General features: G+C 43.3%; 1 protein-coding gene across 3 annotated transcripts in view; it reads left to right on the top strand.

Annotated features, from left to right (window-relative positions):
* ipo13b (importin 13b) overlaps positions 1-24,008 on the top strand; it is a 224,448-nt gene that overhangs the window by 64,600 nt on the left and 135,840 nt on the right. For all 3 annotated transcript variants that reach the window (XM_070886848.1, XM_070886849.1, XM_070886847.1), the window contains one exon: positions 23,434-23,574. In XM_070886848.1, the coding sequence (XP_070742949.1) occupies positions 23,434-23,574 (141 nt within the window). The remainder of the gene's footprint in view (positions 1-23,433; positions 23,575-24,008) is intronic.

Genomic DNA, 24,008 nt, shown 5'->3' with positions numbered 1-24,008 from the left:
AAGTGTTGTGTGACCGTAAAAGGAGGCATTTAGTAAGTGGACAAACTCTATTTGTATCATAGTTTCCGTAATACAGTAGTATATATCTAATATCAATATCTGAGACTAAAGTAAGCTTTTGTGTATGTTTGTTTACTTATTTATTTGCTGTGCTTACAGAAAGGTCATGGCACATTATTTCTGTAATGCACAGTAATTGGATTTATGCTGGTCAGTGTTGCATTTCCAAGGTAGATGTGCAGTCTCGCCCCCTTAATTGTCTTTCCTTCCCCGTCATGATTTGCTTCGTATCCTCGCTGAATGTCACCCCTGGTCAATATGCTGCACCCCCATCTAAAAATTCAGCCTCTGTGGTTAATCCATTCCCCATCCTCTAGCCATCACCTGCAGTCCTCCCTGTACCACTGAACTCCACCCATATCTCTTTCCGACTGTCGCCAATACCTTTGCACCAACAAAAAAAAGAGGGAAGACAAAAGAGATGGGGTCAAAAGGAAAACATAGGTGGAGGGGGGAGAAGGGGAAGTGGTCAAAAAAAAAGAGCGAAGCAACCAGAAACGAAAACCAAGACAAGGACTAGGGCAAAATAAATGCAGAGAGGCCACTTCAACCCTATTTCCTATTTTATTTCCAAACTTTGCCAATTCCACAGTGTGGTGACAGAAATGCTGAAATAAAGCTAATTAATACATTCACACCAGGGAATAGCCTCCTTTAACCCAGGGGGAAAAAAACCTTCATATAAGCTGGGCGAAAATGAGGAAAGTGAAAAGTTTTCATACAATCGTAGAAATTTACAGCACGGAAGGATGCCATTTCGGCCCACCATGTCTGTGCCAGCCGACAAAGAGCGATCCAGCCTAATCCCACTTTCCAGCTCTTGGTCCATAGCCTTGTAGGTTACGGCACTTCAAGTGCGCATCCAAGTACTTTTTAATGTGATGAGGCAGTGAGTTCCAGATCCCCACCACCCTCTGGGTGAAACATTTCCCCTCAAATCCCCTCTAAACCTCCTACCAGTTACTTTAAATCTATGCCCCCTGGTTGTTGACCCCTGTGGCAAGGGAAATGGGTCCTTCCTATCCACTCTATCTAGGCCCCTCATAATTTTATACAACTCAATAAGGTCTTCCCTCAGCCACTTCTGTTCCAAAGAAAAACAACCCCAGCCTATCCAATCTTTCTTCATAGCTAAAATTCTCCAGTCCAGGCAACATCCTCTAGTATTCAGTAAGCCGCCTTACCCACCTTATCTATTTGACTTGCTACCTTCAGGGATCTGTGGACATGCACTCCAAGGTCCCTTTGTTCCTCTACACTTCTCAGTGTCCTACCATTTAATGTGTAGTCCCTTTCCTTGTTGGCCCTCCCCAAATGCATTACCTCACATTTCTCTGGATTTAATTCCATTTGCCACTGTTCTGCCCACTTGACCAGTTCATTGATATTTTCCTGCAGTCTACAGCTTTCTTCTTCATTATCAACCAGACAAACAATTTTTGTATCATCTGCAAACTTCTTAATCATACCCCCTACATTCAAGTCTAAATCATTGATGTATACCACAAAAAGTAAGGGACCTAGTCCTGAGGCCTACGGAACCCCACTGGAAACAGCCTTCCAGTCACAAAAACCCCCCCATCAACCTTTGCTTCCTGCCTCTGAGCCAATTTTGGATCTAACTTGCCACTTTGCCTTGGATCCCATGGGCTTTTACTTTCGTGACCAGTCTGCCATGTGGGACCTTATCAAAAGCCTTGCTAGAATCCATATACACTATCCTCATTGACCCTCGTGACCTCAAAAAAATTCAATCAAGTTAGTCACACACGACCTTCCTTTAACAAATCCATGATGACTGTCCTTGATTAATCCGTGTCTTTCTAAATGAAGATTTATCCTGTCCCTCAGAATTTTTTCCAATAATTTTCCCACCACCGAGGTTAGGCTGACTGGCCTGTAATTACTCAGTCTATCCCTTTCTCCCTTTTGAAACAAAGGTACAATGTTAGCAGTCCTCTAGCACCACACCTGTAGCCAGAGAGGATTGGAAAATGATGGTCAGAGCCTCTGCTATTTTCTCTCTTGCTTCACTTAGCAGCCTGGGATACATTTCATCCAAGCCTGGGGATTTATCCAATTTCAAAGCTTCCAAACCCCTTAATACTTCCTCTCTCACTGTTTATTTCATCTAATATTTCGCACTCCTCCTCGATTGCAATGTCTGCATCGCCCTTCTCTTTTGTGAAAACAGGCGCAAAGTATTCATTTCAGAACCATACCCACGTCTTCCGCCTCCACACAGTACTCTAGCTGTGACCTAACTAGTGTTTTATACAGTTCAAGCATAACCTCCCTGCTCTTGCCTTTATTAGCCGAGGCATAGAATACAAGTCATTTTCAATAGGCCCAACTCTTTAGTTATCCTCTTGCTCTTAATGTATTTATAAAACATCTTTGGGTTTTCCTTGATTTTACTTGCCAAAAATTTTTCATACTCTCTTTGCTTTCCTAATTTCCTGTTTAATTTCACCGCCCCGCCACCCGCACTTTCCATACTCTTCCAGGGTTTCTGTAGTATTGAGCCCTCAGTACCTGTCATAAGACTCTCCTTTTTTTTAATCCTACCTTGTATGCCTCTTGACATCCAGTGGGCTCTAAATTTGTTAATCCCACCCTTTTTGTTTAAGGGAACATACTTGCTCTGAACCCTCAGGATCTCCTCCTTGAATTTCTCCTACTGTTCTGTCACTGATTTATCTTCAAGTAGCTGTTTCCAGTCCACTTTGGCTAAATCACAGCTTAGTAAAATTGGCTTTCCCCCAATTGAGAACTTTTATTCCTGGTCTATCTTTGTCCGTTTCCATAACTACCCTAAATCTAACTGAATTATGATCACTAGCACCAAAATCCTCTCCCACTGATACCCCTTCCACCTGCACAGCTTCATTCCCTAAAACTAAGTCCAGAACGTCTCCCTCCCTTGTGGGGCTTGCTACATACTGGCTTAAAAAAAAAGTTCTCCTGAATACATTTTAGGAACTCTGCACCCTCTATAGCTTTCACACTAATTCTGTCCCAGTTAATATTAGGGTAGTTGAAATCCCCTAACATTACTGCCCTATAGTTTTTGCACTTCTCAGAAATTTGCCTACATATTTGTTCTTCGAACTCCCTCTGAGGGTGGGGGTCTATAGTACATTCCCAACAGTGTGATTGCCCCCTTTCTGTCCTTCAGTTCAACCCATATATGGCCTCATTTCCTGATCCTTCTAACATATCATCCCTTCTCACAGCTGTAATTGGTACTATAATCAGTACTGTGACCCCCACCCCCTCCTTTTTTAATTCCCCTCCCTATCTCGTCTGAAAACTCAATTTTAAAAGCTGCATTTTAGCAGCTTGTTTGTTTTTATATAATTTCTTTGGAGACAAACTCTGCACCAGAATTGTGACTCTTCAAACAAACACCATATTTATTTTTTCCCCTCAAACTTGTGCATAATCAGAAATGGGAGAAAATTATTTTGGGTTTTAATAGCTTTCAATTATTTCTATCCCTCCTATTTATCTGACAGGCTCAGTGCTGCACTTAAAACAATCTGATTCTAGCAGAATCCAGTCCCACCTACATTGTCTGGGGTGAGAGTGACCACCACCAATCCCGATTTTTAAAGAAAAACTATGGGTGAAAAGCTTTTCAACATTTCTTCATGGGATGTGCGTGTTTCACTGAGATGCTCGTGGTGGGTTGTCATCTTGGGCCATTGTGAAGACGATGCTCTCACAATGGCGTTTTGTAGTGAATTCCAGGATTTTGACCTAGTGAAAAATGAAGCCTCTGGTGTTGATGTAGGGCGTGATAATGGTGGTGCCCTTTGAAGGTTGGGGGAGATGATCGCACTTTTATTTGTTCGAGGTGTTCATTATCTGGTAATATGCGATGCATTCTTAACGAGTCACCCAGTTCAGATGGGATGCATCCTAGGTTGCGAAGGGAAGCTAGGATGGAGTTAGCAGAAGCTTTAACACAATCTTTCAATTCTTCTTGGATATTGGAGTGGTGCCAGAGGACTGGAGGATTGCAACTGTTACTCACCTGTTCGAAAAGGAGAGAGAGAGAAACCTGGTAACTACGGGCCAATTAGTCTAATGTCAGTGGTCAGAAAGCTACTAGAGATCATTGTCGAGGACAAAATTAATTCTCACTTGGAGAAGCATGAAGAATTTTCACTTGAAGAAGGAATAGCCAGCACGGATTTGTCAAAGGAAAATCATGTCTGACTAACCTAGTTAAGTTGTTTGAAGTAACAGAGGGTTGAGGAAGGTAGGGTAGTAGATATTGTGTATATATGGACTTTTAAAATGAAGTTGATAACTCATAACAGACTTATTCAGAAAATAGAAGCACGTGGTATTAAAGGGACAGTGGTAACTTGGGTACAAAATTGCTAAGGGATAGGAGGCAGAGAGTAGTAGTCAGCGGTTTTTTTGACTGGAGGGAAGTCCCAGGGGTCAGAGTTCAAACCATTGTTTTTCTTGTTAAATATAAATGATCTGGAGTTGGGTATAGGGAGTATAATTTATTAGATTGTGGAGGATACAAAACGTGGCAATGAAATAAATAGTAAGCATAATAGTAGCAGACTTCAGGACATATTTATTCATTCCTGGGATGTGGGCATCACTGGCAAGGCCCATTCCTAATTGCCCTTGGGAAGGTGGTGGTGAGCCTCCTTCTTGAACCGCTGCAGTCCGTGTGGTGAAGGTACTCCCACAGTGCTGTTAGGGAGGGAGTTCCAGAATTTTGACCCAGTGACGATGAAGGAACGGCGATATAATTCCAAGTCAGGATGGTGTGTAACATGGAGGAGAACGTGGAGGTGGTGGTGGTCCCATGCGCCCGCTGCCTTTGTCCTTCTAGGTGGTAGAGGTCGCGGGTTTGGGAGGTGGTGCCGAAGAAACCTTGGTGAACTGCAGCACATCTTATAGATGGTACACACTGCAGCCATGGTACATCAGTGATGAAGAGAGTGAATGTTTAAGGTGGTAGATGGGGTGCCAATCAAGCGTTTCTATGGTGTTGAGCTTCTTGAGTGTTGTTGGAGCTGCACTCATCCAGGCAAGTGGAGAGTATTCCATCACACTCCTGACTTGTGCCTTGTAGATGGTGGAAAGGCTTTGGGGAGTCAGGAGGTGAGACACTCGCTGCAGAATACCCAGCTTCTGACCTGCTCTTGTTGCCACAGTATTTATGTGGCTGGTCCAGTTAAGGGTCTGGTCAATGGTGACCCCCAGGATGTTGATGGTGGGGGATTTGGCATGGTAATGGTAATGCCGTTGAATGTTAAGGGGCGTTGGTAAGACTCTCACTTGTTGGATGTAGTCATTGCCTGGCACTTGTGTGACGCAAATGTTAATTGCCACTTACCAGCCCAAGCCTGAACGCCATCTAGGCCTTGCGGGCATGGACTGCTCCATTATCTGAAGACTGAAGTGTAAAGTGATGCACTTTGGGAGAAACAACATGGAGAGGCAGTATCATCTAAATTGTACCATTTTGAGGTGATTAACGAACAGAAGGACCTGGGGGTGCACATTCACAAATCTTTGAAGATGGTACATAGGATTACATAAAATATACAACACAGAAACAAGCCATTCAGCCCAACCAGTTCATAATCGGTGTTTGTGCTCCACTCGAGCCTCCTCCCATCTTTCCTCATCTAAATCTATCAGCATAAACCTCTATTTCCTCCTTCCTCGTATGCTTGTCTAACCTTCCCTTTAATGCACCTATACTATTCGCGTCAATCACTCCCTGTGATAGTGAGTTCCACATTCTCACCACTCTTTGGGTAAAGAAGTTTCTTCTGAATTCCCTATTAGATTTGTTGGTGACTATCTTATATTGATGGCCTCTAGTTATGTTCTTCCCCACAAATGGAAACATTCTCTCTGTATTCACTCTGTCAAAACATTTCATAATTTTAAAGACCTCTATTAGGCCACCCCTCAGCCTTTTTTCAAGAGAAAAGAGACCCAGCCTGTTCATTCTTTCCTGATATGTATACCCTCGCATTTCTAGTATCATCCTTCTAAATCTTCTCTGCAGCCTCTCCAGTGCCTCTACATCCTTTTTATAATCTGGAGACCAGAACTATACGCAGTACTCTTAAGTGTGGTCCATCCAAGGTTTGATACAGGTTTAGCATAACTTCCCTTCAATTCTATACCTCTAGAAATAAACCCTAGTGCATGGTTTTCATTTTTTAATGGCCTTGCTAACCTGTGTCGCAACCTTTAGTGATTTGTGTGTTTGTATTCCGAGATCCCTTTGTTCCTCCTACGTCATTCAGATGCGCACCATCCAAGTAATAAGTGACCTCCCTATTCTTCCTACCAAAATGTAATCCCTACTAAAGGAGAAAATGGAAGAACATCTAGAAACCAAAAATACAATAATGAATAGTCAGTATAGATTTCAAAAGGGAATTTTTTGAAGAGGTTACAGAGTAGACAATGGTAATGCAGTAGATGTAATTTATCTAGATTTTCAAAAGGCCTTCGATAGACTGATGAACAAGGTCAAAGAATGCGGAGTCAGGGGACAAGTAGCAGAATGGATAGCTAGCTGACTTCAAGACAGAAAGCAGAGAGTAGGGGTAAAAGATAGCTATTCACAGTGGCAGAAGGTGCTGAACTTCATTTGTCTGTGCTGAACTTCATTTGCTAATTATATGCCCATTCTGCAAGTTTATTAATGTCTTCCTGTAATTTGTTGCAGTCCTCCTCAATATTGACTCTTTCCCCCCCCCCCCCCCCCCCCCCCCCCCCAAATTTGGTGTAATTCGCAAATGTAGAAATTGTGTTTTAGATCCCAAAATATAAATCGTGAACCACAGTGGTCCCAGCACTGGTCCTTGTGGAACACCACTACCCACCTTCTGCCACTGTGAATAGCTACCTTTTACCCCACTCTCTGCTTTCTGTCTTGAAGCCAGCTAGCTATCCATTCTGCTACTTGTCCCCTGACTCCGCATTCTCTGACCCTGTCCATCAGTCTGTGATGGGTTATTTTATCGAAGGCCTTTTGAAAATCTAGATAAATTACATCTACTGCATTACCATTGTCTACACTCTCTGTTACCTCTTCAAAAAATTCCCTTTTGAAATCTATACTGACTATTCATTATTGTATTTTTGGTTTCTAGATGTTCTTCCATTTTCTCCTTTAGTAGGGATTACATTATTTTTCCGACCAACTATGTTAAGCTGACTGATCTATAATTCCCTGGACATGTTCTATCCCCCTTCTTAAATGTAGATATTGCATTAGTTATCTGCCAGTCCGCTGGCACTATACCTTTTTCGAACGAATTATTAAATATGTGTAGTAATGTCTCTGTGATCTCATCCCTGGATTCTTTTAAAATGCGTGGATGCAATCCATCCGGACCAGGGGTTTATTTAATATATCCCCGCTCTTTATTTTAAATGCACTTATCTCATTACTAATCTCATCATCCAATGTCATGTCCACCTGTTCTATGTCCCTGGTAAATACTGAAGCAAATAATTATTTGATATTTCTGCCATCTTTCTGTCATTACCTGTGGTATTATCCTGTCTATCCCTTAATGGCCCTATTCCCATCCAAACCTTCCTCTTTTTTTTATTGATGTGCCTGTAAAATATTTTACTATTTGGTTTTATGTTCCTTGATAATTAGTTTCATAGTTCCTCTATGCCTTCCTAATTGTTTTTTTTTACTTCTCTCCTAATTTCTTTGTATTCTTTCTTATCATGCACTCCCCTGATGTCTATGTATGCCTCTTTCCTTACCCTCAATTGTTCCTTATGGCTTTATTCATCCATGGAGTCTCATTGTTGTTTAGTTCTTTCCTTTTAGCGGAATATATTGTTCCTGCACTCTGTTGAACTCCGTTTTAAATGTTTCCCATTGCCAATATTGTTGCCCATTTTATTTTCCCAAGTTCAATTCTCAGCCCCTCAAAATCAGCGTTTCTCCAATCTATTACCCTGGTTTTTGTCATACTTATGTCCTTATGTCCTTATCAATTATCATAATGTGTATTATATTATTGTCACTATTGCCTAGATGCTCCCCTACTTTTACTTCTCTTATCTGCTCTGGTTCATTCCCCATTACTAGATCCAATAGCGAATCCTCCCTTATTGAGCTTTTTACATAATGGGTTAGAAAGGTGTCCTGTACACAGAGCAAGTTAATAAGCTGTTTAAGAAAACTTTTGGGGCACATGACTTTGTAAATAGGGACATTGTATACAAAAACAAGGAAGTCATGCTAAACCTATACAAATCTCTGGTTCGGCCTCCGATGGAGTACTCTGTAAAATTCTGGGCACCACACTTCAGGAAGGATGTCAAAACCCTGGAGTGGGTACAGAGGAGGTTTATCAGGATGATACCAGGAATGAAGGACTTCAGATATAGAGAGAGATTGGAAAAGCTGGGATTGTTCTCCTTTTGAGCAGAGAAGGTTAAGGGCAGATCTAATAGAGATATTCAAAATTATGAGGGTTTTTTGCTCTGGCCAGAGGTCATAGATTTAACATAATTAGCAGAAGAACTAGATGGGAAATGAAGAGAAATGTTGTCACACAGAGGGTTCTTAAGATCTGGAAAGCAGTACCTGAAAGGGTGATGGAATAAGATTCTATAGGAATTGGACATGTACTTGAAGAGGAAGAATTTGCAGGGTTATAAGGAAAAAGTTGGGCAGCTCTTTCAAAGGGCCAGCATGGATGATAGGCTGAATGGCCTTCTGTGCTGTATGATTCTCTGAAATGTTAGCTGTAGGCTGACATGAGCTTCTCCATTATCAGAGGTGTTGTGAATTGAACTGCTTATTGTGGAATCGTCAACAAACTGCTGCACTCCTGAGCTCAAGAAGGGAGAAATAACCTAAGATGGTGATAATTTGAATACTACCTTGATGTAAAGGACAACTATTCTCACTGCTCCAAGATTGTGATTAGATCTGGAGCTGAGTGGTTCTGCTGTGTATGAGTTTTGTACTTCTAATCTGGAAGGCGTTTTGTCCACATATTGACAAAACAGTACCGTTTTGACAGGTACTTCTCGTTTGCAACAAGTTACATTTTTGTACTGAACTTCACGCACAGGAGCATTAATTCCGACAATGCTTGCACTTTAGCTTTATTTATCAACACCATTAGGACACAACAAAATTGATGTCTTGGCACACTTTAACCTTTTATAGCTCTAAGTGCTGAGCATTAAAAAGACTGTGGCTGTGGTGCATAATCCTTCAACTTGTCTTCAGCCTTCAATGCGGTCCCTTCAATGCAGTCAATTAAACTATCCTCTTCCAGCCTCCATCATCCTGTTTGATGGGACTGTCTCGCTTGGTTCCACCCTTACCTGTTCAACTGTAGCTGGAGCATCTCTAGTAAGGACTTTGATTACCCCCCCCCCCCCCCCCAGCCCCTCCTGTTCCACCACCTCCGGAGTCCCCCAAGGATCCATTCTTGGCCCCCTCATCTGCTTGGCGACATCACCTGCAGCATGGAGTCAGCTTTCATGTGTACACCAATGACAATCATGTTTTAATCCTCCTCAACCTCTCTCATAGTGTCTGCTACTTTTGTCCTGTCAAACTCTTTGTCTAAAATTCCAGACTTAGATGAGCTATAATTTCTTCCATCTAGACATCGGGAAGATTGTCTTCCTTCCCTACCACAAACTTCGTATCTTTGGCACCAAATCATCCAGTGTGTCAGACTGAACCAGAATGTTTGCAACTTTGGCATCCTATTGAATTTTCAACCCCGTGTTCTTTCTTCTCAAAGACTGCCAATTTGCACCTTTGTAACATTGCCTGCTTCAACCCCTATCACAGCCCATATCGCTAAAACTGACCTTCCTAATGTCTGCCCCCAATCAAGCCTCAGGCCCCTACCATCAAAGGTGCTACTCAGTGCCGAGCTTGGGGTCAACATCTCGCTGTAGGCAATTAGGCTCATACAGCAGTGCCTGGTCTCCAGTCGTCTTGGACCCCCTTGCAACTGGATCAAGACCTTGCTCAGCTAAACCTGTGTGGTGGCCGGAATGCCGCACTGCCATAGTTACCCGGGAACTTAGATGCTTTGACATTTGCATCACTGCCCTAAGCGAGACCCGGCGGGCAGGGGAAGGCCAACTCAAGGAACAAGGTGAAGGTTGCATCTTTTTCTGGAAAGGAAAATCAGAGGAAGAACGCCGCCTTCACGGAGTCGGCTTCGCCATCAAAAATAATTGACCGCCTCAGAGACTTCCCCTGCGGGGTTAACGTACATCTCATGACTCTTCGACTCACCCTATCCTGGAACCAATGCGCCACAGTCATCAGTGCATATGCCCTAACACTCAAACAAACGGCTGAGACCAAAGAGGGTTTTTATTCCAACCTCGAAACATCCCTGTCCCGCGTCCCCACGGGCGACAAACTGATCCTCCTAGATGACTTTAACGCAGGGTCGGCAAAGACACAGCCCTCTAGGGAGGCATAATTGGCAGAGAGGGGGCAGGGAAAGCCAACTCCAGCGGTACCCTACTCCTGACAAAATGCCTTGAACATGAACTTCTCATCACCAACACCCTGTTCCGCCAGAGGGACAAATACAAGGCATCGTGGCAACACCCTCGCTCCAAACACTGGCATCTGCTCAACTAGGTCATCGTCCGAACCAGCTGCAGGAAAAATGCAGGAAGCAGCGCCAGCCCTTATACATGGCCTCCTTCGACCTTACAAAGGCCTTTGACACTGTCAACCGCGAGGGTCTATGGAGCGTCCTCCTCCGTTTCGGATGCCCCCAAAAGTTTGTCAACATCCTTCGCCTGCTTCACGATGACATGCAGGCCGTGATCCTTACCAACAGATCCATTACAGACCCAATCCACGTCTGGACCGGGATCAAACAGGGCTGCGTTATCACTCCAACCCTCTTCTCAATCTTCCTCGCTGCCATGCTCCACCTCACAGTCAACAAGCTCCCCGCTGGAGTGGAACTAAACTACAGAACCAGTAGGAAGCTGTTCAACCTTCGCCGCCTCCAGGCCATGTCCAAGATCACCCCAACCTCTGTCGTTGAGTTACAGTACGCGGACGACACCTGCGTCTGCGTACATTCTGAGGCTGAACTCCAGCATATAGTCAACATATATTTACTGAGGCATACGAAAGCATAGTCCTTGCGCTAAACATCCGTAAGACAAAGGTCCTCCAACAGCCTGTCCTCGCCCACAGCACTGTTTCCCCCCCCCCGCCCCCCCAGTCATCAAGATCCACGGCACCGACAACGTCGACCACTTCCCATACCTCGGGAGCCTCTTATCAACAAAAGCAGACATTAATGAGGAGCTTCAACACCGCCTCCAGTGCGTCAGTGCAGCCTTTGTCCGCCTGAGGAAAAGAGTATTCGAAGACCAGGCCCTCAAATCTACCACCAAGCTCATGGTCTACAGGCTATAGTAATACCCGCCCTCCTGTATGGCTCAGAGGCATGGACCACGTACAGTAGATATATCACCAACCTTGTCTCCGCAAAATCCTACAAATCCCCCGGGAGGACAGGCGCACCAACATCAGTGTCCTCGTCCAGGCTAACATCCCCAGTGTTGAAGCACTGACCACACTTGATCAGCTCCGCTGGGCAGGCTACATAGTTCGCATGCCAGACACGAGACTCCCAAAGCAAGTGCTCTATGCGGAGCTCCTTCACGGCAAACGAGCCAAAGGCGGGCAGCGGAAACGTTACAAGGACACCCTCAAGCCTCCCTGATAAAGTGCGACATCCCCACTGACACCTGGGAGTCCCTAGCCAAAGACCACCTTACGTGGAGAAAGTGCATCCGGGAGGGCGCTGAGCTCTTCGAGGCTCAACGCCGAGAGCATGCAGAAATCAAGCGCAGGCAGCGGAAAGAGCGTGCGGCAAACCAGTCCACCCAACCCTTCCCTCAACGACTATCTGTCCCATCTGTGACAGAATCTGTGGCTCTTGTATTGGACTGTTCAGCCACCAAAGAACTCACTTCAGGAGTGGAAGCAAGTCTTCCTCGATTCCGAGGGACTGATGATGATGATGATGATGCATATCCAAGTATTTTTTAAATGTGGTGAGGATTTCTGCCTCTACCACCTTCCACACCCCCACCATCGTCTGGGTGAAGAAATTTCCCCTCATCTCCTCTAAACCGTTCAATTACTTTAAATCTATGCCCACTGGTTGTTGACCCCTCTGCGAAGGGAAATAGGTCCTTCCTATCAACTCTATCTCGGCCCCTCATAATTTTATACACCTCAATAAGATCTCCCATCAGCATCTTCTCCCCCCCCCTCCGCAGTTCCTTAAATGTAAAACTCTAATTTTAGTGTTTAAATTCCTCTATTGCCTTTGCAATCCTTATCTCTAATCTTCTCTGGCCGTACAAACACCCCCTTGCACACACTCTTTCTCTGACTCTGGTCACTTGTGAATTTTCCCCTTTTTCGCTCATCGTTAGCGGCCATGCCTTCAATCACATAGGCCCCATGCTCCTTAAGCCCATGTGCATTTCCACCACCCTCTCCTCTTTGATTGTTCTGTTAGATCAAACTTTTGGCCACTCCTCTTAATCCTCTTTTATTCAGTGTTCATTTTCACTTATCCCTACTGAAGTACCTGGCAACAATTTTGTCATAATAGGTGCTATATAAGTGCATATTTGTAGTTGTTGTATTTAATTGAAGCACAAAGCCCATAATTGGCCTGTGTGTGAAAAGATTTTTTTTAATGCCCTATTGGTATGATCAAATTATGCTAAAGTGTAGCCATAGTTTCAATTTTTGCTCTTGTAGAGTGAGCTTTTGAAAACTAAACTTTTGGTAGTAAGTATTAAGGTAAGTGAGGCTTCAGTATTTGCTGCGAATTTTTATTCAGATTTTAGTAATACCCAAATGTCATTAAATTTATTGAACAATGGGTGCTATTAGAACGATAAGAGTTTGTCTTGCATACATTTTAATATATTGCATATTAGGCAATTTGTATCTATTTTTCAATAATATCCATATACATCAGAATACAATTCCAAAATTGTTTTGAATAATTGGGAGACAACCCAGTTATTAATAAATTGGTGATTTGTATAGTATCTTGTAAACTCCTAGCTTAAGATCACTATAGACATGTTAATAAATAGGCAAAGTTACTTTGATACTGTTTCTATATTTGTGGTTATTACATATTACAGAAGTACTGAAGAATTGTCCAAGACAGTGATTACAGAAATTGAAAAGCAGAATAACATTTGTGATTGCTAAGAACGAATTTTATATTTCCAAACATAGATTTGTTGTTACAATAATTGCTGAGAACAAAATGAAGAATTGGTTCTAATGGAACTTGGATAGTTGGGTTATTTTAGGAATTTAAATTGAGACATCTGTTGACTAAAGACCCAACAGATAGATGAGGTTTTGTGAATTTTAGTACAGTTGTGTACAGCAGAAAAATATATTTTTGGTTATAAATCTCAACACTAACAATACAAAATATTTATTTCTAAAGCATTAGTATCTATAGTGTAGCAATATCATATCTCTTGTGTGCCTTCATGCCTCACGTTCAAGGTTCTAAAGACGAAAAAGGGAGAACGGGCAATAATTCCTCAGTGCACCTTAATTACAGCAGCTTGAGCTTTATACAGTACCCTTAACATAGCAAAACGTCCCAAGTTGCTTCAAAAAAAGGATCGAACACTAAATAGGAGTTGGTAGAAGAGTTTGAGAAAACGCAGTTTTAAAAAGTTAGATTTGAATCGGTTATTAAAGTGGAGAGAGATTTTACAAAGCAGCCTGGTTGTGGAATAGAATTGTTGAAGGCAGAGAGGATGGTGGACTGCAGAGCAGACCAGAGTTGGAAGAATGGAAGTTGTGAACTGGGATTATAATCCCCATTTTGCACATTCAATTTGCGCCAGTGTAATTGAGTTAATTACGATTTTTTTAGTTTCGTTTTTTTTCTCAAAAGGGGGCGTTACCAGCCACTATGCCCATTTTGGCCATTTAGGCCACTTTGGATACTTAATAGTTACTCCAAACTAACTTAGGCCAGCGTAAGTGGCCGCACAGAAAACCCTTGCGGAGAGTCAAGAAATCAGTGCAGGTAGGTATAGGTACATCGGAGACCATTCTGCCAGAGATAGGGGCGGGAAGGAGAGCGGAGAGGACCATGCAAAGCGCTAAACAAAGCACAATAAGTAGTAAGCATTCAAGAAGACACAGTTTTATTTTTTATTTCTTCTTGAATGTTTCTAAGTCCTGCCTTCATATCAAAGCGCAAAAATAAGCATTCAATAACAAATAAAAAAAATAGAAGTAAGTCCTATTTTCATCTCAAAAACACAAAACTCCATTCATCTACAATCACCGATTCCTGGTATTGCATTATTGATGCACAAAATTCTAAATAAATGACAATGCCCTCTGAACAGCACTTACTTACAATTCTTCACATTTACAATGCATTCCACAGCGGGCCCAGCCGGTGTGGGAGACCACTCAGCCAGGGATAGAGGCGGCGAGCATCGGGTCCCTCCCACACAAGGTGCAGGACGCACTGGGGGCGAGGAGCTAACGCGCATGCGTGCACACTCTTAACACGCATATACAGATGTCCCGGCACTGTGTTCAGCACCGGGACAGTAGCTCCGCCCCTAATCCACTGGCCACGCTGCGCCAAGCCCCGGGAGAGGCAACAGTGGCCAGAATCGGGGACATTTTTTCGGCGCCCTTTTCATCCTACAAAAGCGGCACAACTCTGGTGAATGCGCCAAAAATCTGCAGGGGCCAATTTGGAGCCCTATATATGCAGATGTAGTTTTTGGAATTCCAGGCCCCGGCCATCAGTCCTGCCTGGAAGTTCCTTAGGAAAGTCAATCTGATCCTCCAAACCTGAACGTTAATATGCTTTTCACGACATATCAGTTAATTGGCATTTAGCACCTTCACAACTTTGGAATGAATGCCAGTTCTATTGGTATATTTTATAAAGGCTTTGACTACCCTTTGATATTGTTTCATTTTTTGACAATCACTCATTAAATCCATCCTTTAGCACAGATCTTTTTTTTACTATTCAAGGTTGCATTATTTCAGTTTGAACCACTGGTAATTTGAGACCATGCATTCTGTCACGGAAGAAGGGGAGAAAAGGGAAGAGGGCTGGCCATCCTAAACTGGGTGATGTGTAATGAGAAATGACGAATTAGCAATCTTGTGCGAGGCCCCTTCGGAAAGAGTGACCATAATATGGTAGAATTCTTTATTAAAATGGAGAGTGACACAGTTAATTCAGAGACTAGGGTCCTGAACTTAAGGAAAGGTAAAAAAAACCATGACAAAAATTGCTGGTCATAGGATGATCACTATCACTAGGGGGGTAGTGCTGGACAGACTAATGGGATTGAAGGTAGACAAGTCCCCTGGTCCTGATGAAATGCATCCCAGGGTATTAAAAGAGATGGCGGAAGTTATAGCAGATGCATTTGTTATAATCTACCAAAATTCTCTGGACTCTGGGGAGGTACCAGCGGATTGGAGAGCAGCTAATGTAACGCCTCTGTTTAAAAAAGGGGGCAGGCAAAAGGCAGGTAACTATAGGCCGGTTAGTTTAACATCTGTAGTGGGGAAAATGCTTGAAACTATCATTAAGGAAGAAATAGCGGGACATCTGGATAGGAATAGTGCAATCAAGCATACGCAGCATGGATTCATGAAAGGGAAATCATGTTTAACTAACTTACTGGAATTCTTTGAGGATATAACGAGCATGGTGGATAGAGGTGTACCGATGAATGTGGTGTATTTAGATTTCCAAAAGGCATTCGATAAGGTGCCACACAAAAGGTTACTGCAGAAGATAAAGGTACGCGGAGTCAGAGGAAATGTATTAGCATGGATAGAGAATTGGCTGGCGAACAGAAAGCAGAGAGTCGGGATAAATGGGTTCTTTTCCGGTTGGAAGTCAGTGGTTAGTGGTGTGCCACAGGGATCGGTGCTGGGACCACAACTGTTTACAATATACGTAGATGACCTAGAGGAGGGGATAGAGTGTAGTGCAACAAAATTTGCAGATGACACTAAGATTAGTGGGAAAGCGGGTTGTGTAGAGGACTCAGAGAGGCTACAAGGAGATTTGGATAGGTTAAGCGAATGGGCTAAGGTTTGGCAGATGGAATACAATGTAGGAAAGTGTGAGGTCATCCACCTTGGGGGGAAAAAAACAGTAAAAGGGAATATTATTTGAATGGGGAGAAATTACAACATGCTGTGGTGCAGAGGGACCTGTGGGTCCTTGTGCATGAAACTCTTTTAGGAGTAAACAGAAAAACATTAAACCGTGCCCCCCGATCTGGGGGAAACACCAACATTTACAATGCCCTTTTTTTTTTGGCGGCATAGAATCAAATTTTTTTTTTCCAAGTGCCCCCTCCTTGTGCATGAATCCCAAAAGGTTAGTTTGCAGGTGCAGCAGGTAATCAGGAAGGCAAATGGAATGTTGGCCTTCATTGCGAAAGGGATGGAGTACAAAAGCAGGGAGGTGTTGCAACTGTATAAGGTATTGGTAAGGCCGCACCTGGAGTACTGCGTGCAGTTTTGGTCACCTTACTTAAGGAAGGATATACTAGCTTTGGAAGGGGTACAGAGACGATTCACTAGGCTGATTCGAGAAATGAGGGGGTTAACTTATGATGATAGATTGAGTAGACTGGGTCTTTACTCCTTGGAGTTCAGAAGGATGAGGGGTGATCTTATAGAAACATTTAAAATCATGAAAGGGATAGACAAGATAGAGGCAGAGAGGTTGTTTCCATTGGTGGGGGAGACTAGAACTAGGGGGCACAGCCTCAAAATACGGAGGAGCCAATTTAAAACCGAGTTGAGAGGGAATTTCTTCTCCCAGAGGGTTGTAAATCTGTGGAATTCTCTGCCCAAGGAAGCAGTTGAGGCTGGCTCATTGAATGTTTTCAAGTCAAAGATAGATTTTTAAGCAATAAGGGAATTAAGGGTTACGGGGAGAGGGCGGGTAAGTGGAGCTGAGTCCACGACCAAATCAGCCATGATCTTATTGAATGGCGGGGCAGGCTTGAGGGGCTAGATGGCCTACTCCTGTTCCTAATTCTTATGTTTTTATGTAACTTCGATGGTATGAGACGTGAATTGGCTAGAATAGACTGGCGAATGATACTTAAAGGGTTGACGGTGGATAGGCAATTGCAAACATTTAAAGATCACATGGATGAAGTTCAACAATTGTACATCCCGGTCTGGAGTAAAAATAAAATGGGGAAGGTGGCTCAACCGTGGCTAACAAGGAAAATTAAGGATAGTGTTAAATCCAAGGAAGAGGCATATAAATTGGCCAGAAAAAGCAGCAAACCTGAGGACTGGGGGAAATTTAGAATTCAGCAGAGGAGGACAAAGGATTTAATTAGGAGGGGGAAAATGGAGTATGAGAGGAAGCTTGCTGGGAACATAAAAACTGACTGCAAAAGCTTCTATAGATATGCGAAGAGAAAAAGATTAGTGAGGATAAACGTAGGTCCTTGCAGTCAGAATCAGGTGAATTTATAATGGGGAACAAAGAAATGGCAGACCAATTAAACAAATACTTTGGTTCTGTCTTCACGAAGGAAGACACAAATAACCTTCCGGAAATATTAGGGGACAGTGAGAAGGAGGAACTGAAGGAAATCCTTATTAGTCAGGAAATTGTGTTAGGGAAATTGATGGGATTGAAGGCCGATAAATCCCCGGGGCCTGATAGTCTGCATCCCAGAGTACTTAAGGAAGTGGCTCTAGAAATAGTGGATGCATTGGTGATTATTTTCCAACAGTCTATCGACTCTGGATCAGTCCCTATGGACTGGAGGGTAGCTAATGTAACACCACTTTTTAAAAAAGGAGGGAGAGAGAAAACGGGTAATTATAGACCGGTTAGCCTGACATCAGTCGTGGGGAAAATGTTGGAATCAATCATTAAAGATGAAATAGCAGCGCATTTGGAAAGCAGTGACAGGATTAGTCCAAATCAGCATGGATTTATGAAGGGGAAATCATGCTTGACACATCTTTTAGAATTTTTTGAAGATGTAACTAGTAGAGTGGACAAGGGAGAACCAGTGGATGCGGTGTATTTGGACTTTCAAAAGGCTTTTGAAAGGGTCCCACACAAGAGATTGGTGTGCAAAATTAAAGCACACGGTATTGGGGATGTGGATAGAGAACTGGTTGGCAGACGGGAAGCAGAGAGTCAGGATAAACGGGTCCTTTTTAGAATGGCAGGCAGTGACTCGTGGGGTGCCGCAGGGCTCAGTGCTGGGACCCCAGCTATTTACAATATACATTAATGATTTAGATGAAGGAATTGAGTGTAATATCTCCAAGTTTGCAGATGACATTCAGCTGGGTGGCGGTGTGAGCTGCGAGGAGGACGCTAAGAGGCTGCAGGGTGACTTGGACAGGTTAGATGAGTGGGCAAATGCATGGCAGATGCAGTATAATGTGGATAAATGTGAGGTTTTCCACTTTGGTGGCAAAAACACAAAAGCAGAATATTATCTGAATGGCGGCAGATTAGGAAAAGGGGAGGTACAATGAGACCTGGGTGTCATGGTACATCAGTCATTGAAAGTTGGCATGCAGGTACAGCAGGCGGTGAAGAAGGCAAATGGCATGTTGGCCTTCATAGCTAGGGGATTTGAGTATAGGAACAGGGTGGTCTTAATGCATCTGTACAGGGCCTTGGTGAGGCCTCACCTGGAATATTGTGTTCAGTTTTGGTCTCCTAATCTGAGGAAGGACGTTCTTGCTATTGAGGGAGTGCAGAGAAGGTTCACCAGACTGATTCCTGGGATGGCAGGACTGACATATGAGGAGAGACTGGATCGACTGGGCCTGTATTCACTGGAGCTTAGAAGAATGAGAGAATGAGGGGGGATGTCATAGAAACACACAAAATACTGATGGGACTGGACAGGTTCGATGCAGGAAGAATGTTCCCGATGTTGGGGAAGTCCAGAATCAGGGGACACAGTCTGAGGATAAGGGGTAAGCCATTTAGGACCGAGATGAGGAGAAACTTCTTCACTCAGAGAGTTGTTAATCTGTGGAATTCTCTACCGCAGAGAGTTGTTGATATATTCGTTGGATATATTCAAGAGGGAGTTGGATATGGCTCTTGCGGCTAAAGGGATCAAGGGGTATGGAGAGAAAGCAGGAAAGGGGTACTGAGGTGATGATTAGCCATGATCTTATTGAATGGTTGTGCAGGCTCGAAGGGCCGAATGGCCTACTCCTGCACCTATTTTCTATGTTTCTTGCAGCTTTTGTCAGTTAAATACCTTAATGACCTTTTTGGTGTTCAGCTTTTCCATCACCGGATCTTGAAGGAATAAGCTGTACTTTAGCCCAACCTTGTATTGCTCTGTTTCTTCAGTCTGGATCAGTCCATAATTTTAAAGAATTGAGCTTAATTTTTTTTTAAAGTTGTATGTTCTGACTAAAATTTTGGGTCAATCTCTTCTGATTTTGCATTTAATGTGTAAGGCTTGAAAATCAAATCCTTCAAGGCTCAATTTGTTCAAGGATGCCGCTAATGTAATCTGAAATTTCTCTTGAGAAAAGACTTCTTCATTTGGATTGGTATCATTAAGGCTAATTGGTAGATTCCAAGCTTTGATTGTCAATCAGTTTTGTTTCTGGATGGCAATCCTCCACACAGTGGGATTTCCAACTCCACTAAGAAACGTATCTTTATCTTTCTTAGAAATAAACACTTTTTTTGGCAAACCCCATATTGTCATTTCAAAAGTTGATGGAGAAGTCTTGAGGATGCTCTCTCAAAATTCAGCTCCAGTTATAATATTGCTAACTTGGGGTCCTAGAGTTGCCCAACACTAGAGTGAAGCACAAAAAGTTAGTATGCAGGTACAGCAAGTAATCAGGAAGGCAAATGGAATGCTGGCCTTCATTGCAAGGGAGATGGAGTATAAAAGCAGGGATTCCTGCTCCAACTGTACAGGATATTGGTGAGACCATACCTAGAGTACTGTGTACAGTTTTGGTCTCATTTAAGGAGGGTTATACTTGCATTGTGGAGGCAGTTCAGAGAAGGTTCACTAGGTTGATTCCTGAGATGAAGGGATTGACTTATGAAGAAAGGCTGAGCTTATACGCATTAGAGTTTAGCAGAATGAGAGGTGATCTTATTGAAACATATAAGATACTGAGGGGGCTCGACAAGGTAGATACAGAGAGGATGTTTCCACTCGTGGGGGAATCTAGAACTAGTGGGAATAGTTTCAGAATAAGGGGTCGCCCATTTAGAACTGAGATGCGGACGAATTTATTCTGAGGACCGTAAATCTGTGGAATTCTCGGCCCCAGAGAGCTGTGGTGGCTGGGTCATTGATCATATTTAAGGTGGAGATAAAACAGATTTTGAACGAGAAGGGAGTGAAGCTGAGCCCAAGATCAGATTAGCCATGATCTTATTAAATGACAGAGCAAGCTTGAGGGCCAAATGGCCTACTCCTGCTCCTACTTTTTGTGCACTTATGTTCTTAAGAAGTAACTAACCTTTGCAAATGTGGTTGCAGATATGGCAGAGCCTCTTGCTTTTGGGAGAATTTGACTAGCTTGGACAAATGAGTGTTAGTGAGTTATTCAAAGGATCTGAAGGCAAGGATCCAATCCAGTATGCATTTCCAGCGGGGTTTTGTAGATCACGTTCAATAATAACACTGGCTGTTAACACTGGAAGGTTGGCCCTTCCTGTGCAACCACAAATACCATGGGCACAGAGGAACATTGCCGTACCAGCTCTACTTCCACCTGTTGTGATCCTGGTAAATGGCAACTAACTCAACTTTGACCAAGAATCAGAACTGGCACTGTTCCAGTCTATACTGCTCAGTACCGCCATACAATACGTTCACTCACAGGTGCATAAGGGAGCTATGGTGTATTTTATTTCAGTCTGTAGTTCTTTGACGTCCTTTCAGGCAGTGTTTGTGTAAGGGCGTGGGTACTGCGCAAGAAGCGGTCTAATGAGCAGTGCAAAAAAATTATAATCTTTCAGTTAACTGTCCTGGTTCAGACTTAAACTGAACTGGGGGGGGAAGGGAGTGGAAATTCATGCAAAAGTGTTGTCATTAAACTATAGAACAGAAATTAAATGCTTGCAGAGGAAATTCTACAGTGAGGGACCTAGATGGCTGAAGGCGTAGCAGCCAGAAGTGGGGTGAAGGACAGGGGAGATGCACAAAACAACGACAGCTTGTATTTATATAGTGCCCTTAATGTAATAAAATGTCCCAAGACGCTTCACAAGAGTGTTACGACAAAAAATAAATAAATTTGACATCGAGCCACATAGAAGAAATTACGGCAGATGACCAAAAGCTTAGTCAAAGAGGTAGGTTTTAAGGAGCGTCTTAAAGGAGGAAAGGAAGGTAGAGAGGTTTAGTGAGGGAGTTCCAGAGCTTGGGGCCCAGGCAGCTCAAGGCACGGCCACCAATGGTTGAGCAGTTATAATCAGGGATGCTCAAGAGGGCAGAATTTGAGGAGCGCAGATATCTCGGCCAGGTGGGTAGGGGGCGGGGAGGGTTGTGAGGCTGAAGGAGATTAGTGATATGGAGGGGCGAGGCCATGGAGGGATTTGCAAACAAGGATGATGGTTTTTGAAACTGAGGCATTGCTTAACCAGGAGCCAGTGTAGGTCAGTGATGGGTGAATGGGACTTGGTGCGAGTTAGGTCATGGGCTGCCAAGTTTTGGATGACCTCAAGTTTCCGCAGGATAGAATGTGGGAGGCCAGCCAGGAGTGCTTTGGAGAGGTAACAAAGGCATGGATGAGGGTTTCAGTAGCAGATGAGCTGAGGCAAGGGCGGGGACAGGCGATGTTAGAGGTGGAAATAGGCCATTTTAGTTATGCCACGGATATGTGGTCGGAAGCTCATTTCAGGGTCAAATATCACACCTAGGTTGCAAACAGTCTGGTTCAGCCTCTGACAGATGCTAGGGAGAGAGATGGAGTCGGTGGCTAGGGAACGCATTTTGTGCCGGGGAATCAAAGGCAATGGCTTTGTTCTTCCGAATATTTAATTAGAAAATATTTCTGCTCATCCAGTACTGATGTTGGACAAGCAATCTGACAATTTAGAGATCGTGGAGGGGTCGAGAGAAGTGGTGGAGAGGTAGAGCTGGGTGTCATCAGCGTACATGTGGAAACTGACGCGTGTTTCCGGATGATGTTGCCAAGGGGCAGCATATAGATGAGAAATAGGAGGGGGCTAAGGATACCTTGGGCGACACCAGAGGTAACGATGCGGGATTGGGAAGAGAAGCCATTGCAGGAGATTTTCTGGCTACGATTAGATAGATCAGAATGGAACCTAACGAGTGCTGTCCCACCTAGCTGGATGATGGTGGAGAGGCAATGGAGGAGGATGGAGTGGTCAACCGTGTCAAAGGCTGCAGACAGGTTGAGAAGGACGAGGAGAGATAGTTTTCCTTTGTCACTGTCACAAAGGATGCCATTTGTGACTTGAGAGCCATTTCGGTACTGTGGCAGGGGCGGAGACCAGATTGAAGGGATTCAAACATGGAATTCCCGGAAAGATGGGCATGAATTTGGAAGGTGACAACCCGTTCAAGGTCTTTGGAGAGGAAAAGAAGATTGGAGATTGGTGACCGATTTCTCCCACAATACGAGTTTCCGAGCTCAGTTAGGCTCTCAGATGGTAAAAAAGACATTCATCCTTGCCCTTGGCTTGTATTTTTTACTTTACTGGTTTGTCCTATTTTTGTAGCTAGAGGTTTGCAAAGGACTGGTGCCTCATTGGTGGATAAATCCTGAAGAGAAACATCAAACTTTGTATCGGCAGCTTAATTATATATGCAGCCTAATATGAAAATTGATTTACACATTAATGTGTGTGGCCCATGGCATACACCCATCCCACAAAGACAACGAGCTTGGATGTTCCTGTTCTGGCTGCTATCTCCAAAGTAACATAGATAGAGGCCTGAGAGCAGATTGTCCTCTTGTTTTCTCAGCTGGGGAATGATGAGAAGGGGGGAGCTGCAAGAGGATGAACACACAAAAGCTGAGGGTGGTGGAAATAAAATGTCCAACTTGCAGCAGGCTTTGGAGGAAAGCAGTTTTTTTTAAAAAGACAAAACCTGTGTATTCTCATTTAGCTGTTTGACTCATAGTTCTACAAAATATTTGGAATTAAAATCTGTTAGTATCTGTTGTTTTAAAATTGTAAAAGATGGTAATATATTATGCTTTTTCTTTTGCTTGGTTTTAACTCTTCGATTCTTTTTGGGTACCTACAGATATGTAAACACGTTACTGAAGCTGATCCCTCAGGTCCTGCAGTTGCAGGAGCAGCTGAGACAAGCTGTTCAAAATGGAGACATGGAGACATCACATGGTATCTGCAGAATCGCTGTGGCTCTTGGAGAAAATCACTCCAGGTTCAGCTAGCAATACTTTTATTTACCTTTCACTTCAATCATGTTTCACTAATTGTCACAATACTCCCAGCACACCTTCTAGATAACCATTAAAAACAAAAATGAAACCCATAAGATGTAGCTCTTATAGAACAAAAGATCTGATCTGTTTTGAAATATTTAAATGGAACATATTAAATTGTATTATGTTCTCCCTTTCTGTGCTGCTTGATCTCGTATGTGATGATAACTTGAAGGAGAGTTGAGCCTTAATGAGCAATTGTGGTTGAAGTGAGAAACAAGATCATCAAATGTGATGTGTAAACAAGCAGGAACATTTGAGTTTTGGTGTGCATTCCTACCATTGGAAATTTTGCGAGTAGAAAATACGATGTGGAATATGAAGAAGCTGTACCATTAAATACAGGAAATGTGTTGGGACCTAGACCAGTAAA

The sequence above is a fragment of the Pristiophorus japonicus genome, chromosome 8, assembly GCF_044704955.1.
Source record: "Pristiophorus japonicus isolate sPriJap1 chromosome 8, sPriJap1.hap1, whole genome shotgun sequence".
Lineage (NCBI taxonomy): Eukaryota > Metazoa > Chordata > Chondrichthyes > Pristiophoridae > Pristiophorus > Pristiophorus japonicus.
The sequence above is the reverse complement of the archived record's forward strand: the minus strand, read 5'-3'. Positions and strand labels throughout refer to the sequence as shown.